The 4447-nt window shown below is 31.9% G+C and overlaps 1 protein-coding gene across 2 annotated transcripts; it reads left to right on the forward strand.

The window, feature by feature from the left end:
- The first annotated feature begins 398 nt into the window (after positions 1-398).
- LOC25491781 (isoflavone 4'-O-methyltransferase) lies at positions 399-4234 on the forward strand. 2 transcript variants are annotated; one of them, XM_013599803.3, is made up of 2 exons: positions 399-1372; positions 2240-2662. In XM_013599803.3, exons 1-2 carry the CDS (start codon positions 602-604, stop codon positions 2540-2542), a joined length of 1074 nt encoding a protein of 357 aa, XP_013455257.1. In that variant the 5' UTR covers positions 399-601; the 3' UTR covers positions 2543-2662. The 2 variants fall into 2 exon arrangements, with proteins under 2 accessions (XP_013455257.1, XP_039689920.1); XM_039833986.1 differs by lacking the exon at positions 2240-2662 and adding an exon at positions 3853-4234 and having other exon boundaries at positions 401-1372.
- The last annotated feature ends 213 nt before the right edge of the window (positions 4235-4447 follow it).

Raw genomic sequence — 4447 nt, forward strand, 5'->3', positions numbered from 1 at the left:
TCGTGCCCGTCTGCATAGGTCAATAGTTTAAACTTTTTTGAGCGGAGCTTAATAGTTTAAACTGAATAGTTGATCACATGACATACAATATAACCGATGATTTTCTTTTTATTAAAGACTTATACTACCTCCGTCCCTAATTATAAAACCCTTTTTGAGAATTTTTTTTTGTCCCTTTTTATAAGACTCATTTGCTATTTTCAACTACATTAATTATTTCTTTATATATATACCCCTATTTATTATACATATTTTTTTCGCAAGGACATGTGCCTAACTTTGTAGTAATAGTTTGTCGGTATCACATTTTCAATGGTCAAACTTGCATACATTCAAAAAAGATCAAATATAGTAATTAAGGGCATGTGCCTAATGTCTCTACACAGTTTTAATTTTTTAAGTAATAATGCTTCAAGAGTTCACCTCGTGTTAATTGAGACCTCAAAACAAGACATAAAATAAGGCAATATCTGTTCTGTGTCCTGGATTTTGAAATGTATATATAAGTTGCAAACTTGTTTATACATACTTCATATACTACATTATATTCATCAAAACAACACACACATAAGACATCACCAAAGCTTAATCTATAAAACAAATGGATTTCAAGAGCAATGGCAGTGAAGAAACTCAGCTGTATCATGCTCAAATCCATTTATACAAACATGTATACAGCTTTATAAGTTCCATGGCACTCAAATCTGCTGTGGAACTAGGAATAGTAGATGCAATCCACAAACATGGAAAGCCTATGACTGTTCCTGAATTAGCCTCATCTTTGAAACTTCACCCTTCTAAAGTTAGTGTCCTATATAGGTTCTTGCGCTTGCTAACACACGATGGTTTCTTCGCAAAAACAACAGTGAAAGAAGAAACAGCTTATGCTCTCACACCTCCTTCAAAGCTTCTCATCAATGGTGAATCAACTTGTTTTGCACCACTTGTTAAGGGAATTCTTCATCCATGTTCTCTGGATATGTGGCACTCCTCTAAGAAATGGTTCTCAGAGGAGAAGGATCTTGCACTTTATGAAAGTGCAATGGGGGAGACATTTTTTAACTTTCTTAACAAAGATTCTGAATCTGATAAACTTGGTCTGTTTCAAGGGGCCATGGCAGCTGATTCACAAATGTTTAAGCTTGCTCTCAAGGACTGCAGCCATGTGTTTGAGGGTTTGGAATCTTTGGTTGATGTGGCAGGTGGGACTGGAGTTGTGTCAAAACTCATTCATGAAGAATTTCCACACATCAAATGCACAGTTTTAGATCAACCACAGGTTGTGGCTAACTTATCTGGAACTCAAAATTTGAACTTTGTTGGTGGAGATATGTTCAAATCAATCCCTCCTGCAGATGCTGTTTTACTCAAGGTATGTTTATGTTCATCAATTTCCTTTTGATATGTTCATGATTTCATAACCAGGAGCATCAACGACCGATCCATGAATTTATACTTGTGGAGGCAAGATTTTATATAATAAATATTTATACATAATTTTTAGTAATGTGTAAATGATAAAATAATAACATCAGTTTTTTTTTTTACTAAACAATAAGAACATTATCATTGAGAAAAATACTTGAGATTTTAAACACTATAGTATTACACTAAGAAAAATTAAAGATTCCTTAACACCTACAAATTAAAATTATTCTTTACGTGTCTTTATATTTAAAAAAGTATCTTAGAATTTTGTCAGTTTTTAACACTATCAAAAGTATATCTCTCTCAATATATATATATATATATATATATGTGCGCGCGCCCTCAATCTCATGTGAGTGGATCTGTGCTTGATCAAAGATATACTTTATGAGTAAGGATCTTTTCTATTCAATAAATATTTAAATTTTAAAAGAAATAAAATTGTAAAATAATATCAGGTTTAATGATGTGTTTCGTCCTTGCAATTAGGCGTCATTTAAAAATTAGTCTCTGTAATCGTTAATCCTGGCAATATACCCTTGCATTGTTTAATCATTTAAAATTTCGTCATTTGACCAACTTAATCATCACCAAGTCATCAAATTAGCAAAATGGCATGGGAATAGACAAAAATACCCTCGTCTTTATTATGGGAAGAAGATGAAGATAGGGGTAAAAATATCATTTCATGAATGGATGACGAGGATATTTTTGTCCATTCCCATGCCATTTTGCTAATTTTAAGAATGGATGACAAGAGAATCTATCGCATTTTGTAACATTGTACTAAAATAAAAAATGTTTTTCACAGTGGGTTCTGCATGATTGGGATGATGAACTCTCCCTAAGGATATTGAAGAACTGCAAAGAAGCTATTTCAGGAAAAGGGAAAAAAGGAAAGATAATAATCATAGACGTATCAATTGATGAAACAAGTGATGATCATGAATTAACCGAGTTGCAATTGCACTTTGACATGGTAATGATGACTCTGCATAATGGAAAAGAAAGAGAAAAGAAAGAATGGAAGAAACTCATCTATGACGCTGGCTTCAGCAGCTACAAGATTACTCCAATATGTGGCTTCAAGTCACTCATAGAAGTTTATCCCTAATTTTAATTAGTAGTTGTTGCAAATAACTTATTTACAAATTTAATAAGTCAAATTTGTAATGTTTATTGTTCTTCTTTGCATCAAATGTTTATTGTTTCCTATCAAACATGAATTTCCCAAGATTGCTTTTTAAAAATAATTCGTTCACTACAAAAAATGGTGGGTTTTCCTACAAAACTTTCCGACGAAATTTCCTAGAAAGCATTTTCCTATGAATTAGCGACGAAATTTTCGTCGGAAAGCAACTGTCAGTAAAAAGCTGCATTATGGACATAAAAGTGGAGCACGTGGCAGCTTGTGAATGGCTGACTTTACCGAGGAATAATTTCCTAGGAAAACGGCGGCCCCACATGCAGAAAAAGGGTGTGTGGAAGCATGTGATTGGCCTTCTTTACCGAAGAATATTTTCCTAGGAAAGCTGCGGCCCCACTGCCGTTGGATAAAGGGTGTGTGTATGGTTGTGATTGGTGAAAATTACCTACGAAAATTTCGTCGGAAAACACGGGACCCACATGCTAACTAGCCGTTTGTTACCGTTGCAGCATCTGTGTGTATAAATATACAACACTCTATTTTCTTCTTTACAATCTTCATTTTATTCTCATTCAAATTTTATTTTCCATCATTTTATTATCATTATTTCTCATTCAAATTTTTTTAATATCACTCAAATTTTATTCTCCATCATTTTATTATCATTATTGAAGTTTCTAACAAAGGTAATTATTGATATTTTCTTATAATTGATTTCAATTTTACATGTGTTTGAATTTATAAATATTTAATGTAGTTATATATTAAAATAAGTTACATTATTTTTTATAGTTATGTTGGTTCTGATCCATTTTGAGGTTGGTGTTGTTGTTCGTTGCCGTTGATTTTGTTGTCTCCGCTTTGTTCGTCGACTTATTATTTGAGGTTGGTACATTTCTAACTTATTTTAAATAATTATTACAATGGTATTAGTACTAAATATTAATTATTAGAAAAATAGTTACTAAAATTATTATATTGTAATTAATAAAAACGTTAGCGGGATTTTTACTATTTGTTCATTTTTACACTATCAAAATATGGGTAGCACTTGGGTGACATAGAGTTTGATGACATTGGTGACATTGGCCAATCACAATGTCACAATGTTTATGTTTCTCTCTCTTTCACAAGCAGTGTGACATTGTGATTGACCAATGTCACTTAACTCTGTATCACCCAAGTGCTATCCTTAAAATTGTAAAATAATATTATTTTAATTTATTGGTCTATCTCGTTTTCTAACATTGTACTAAAATCTAAATTGTTTTTCAAAGTGGGTTCTGCATGATTGGGATGATGAGCTATCCTTAAAGATATTGAAGAACAGCAAAGAAGCTATTTCAGGAAAAGGAAAAAAAGGAAAGATAATAATCATAGACATATCAATTGATGAAACAAGTGAAGATCGTGAGTTAACCGAGTTACAATTGCACTTTGACATGGTAATGATGACTCTACATAATGGAAAAGAAAGAGAAAAGAAAGAATGGAAGAAACTCATATATGATGCAGGTTTCAGTAGCTACAAGATTACTCCAATATGTGGCTTCAAGTCTCTTATAGAAGTTTATCCTTAATTCTAATTAGTAGTTGTTGCAAATAAGTTATTTGCAAATTCAATAAGTCAAATTTGTAATGTTTATTGTTTGTCTTTGTATCAAATGTTTATTGTTTCCTATGAAAGGTGAATTTATCAAGATTGTTTATTAAAAGTATTTTGTTGTTCCCAATAGGTATTTTTTTTATGAGGTTTCAAACAGAAAGTGGTTAGTTTTTGTTGGGGAGTACGAGAGTAAAAATAGACTAAACCATTAAAAACTCACAAGACTTTGATCTTATATCTTTACCAAAAACTTAAGACGTTGAATT

This window comes from Medicago truncatula, chromosome 4, assembly GCF_003473485.1.
Source record: "Medicago truncatula cultivar Jemalong A17 chromosome 4, MtrunA17r5.0-ANR, whole genome shotgun sequence".
NCBI lineage: Eukaryota > Viridiplantae > Streptophyta > Magnoliopsida > Fabales > Fabaceae > Medicago > Medicago truncatula.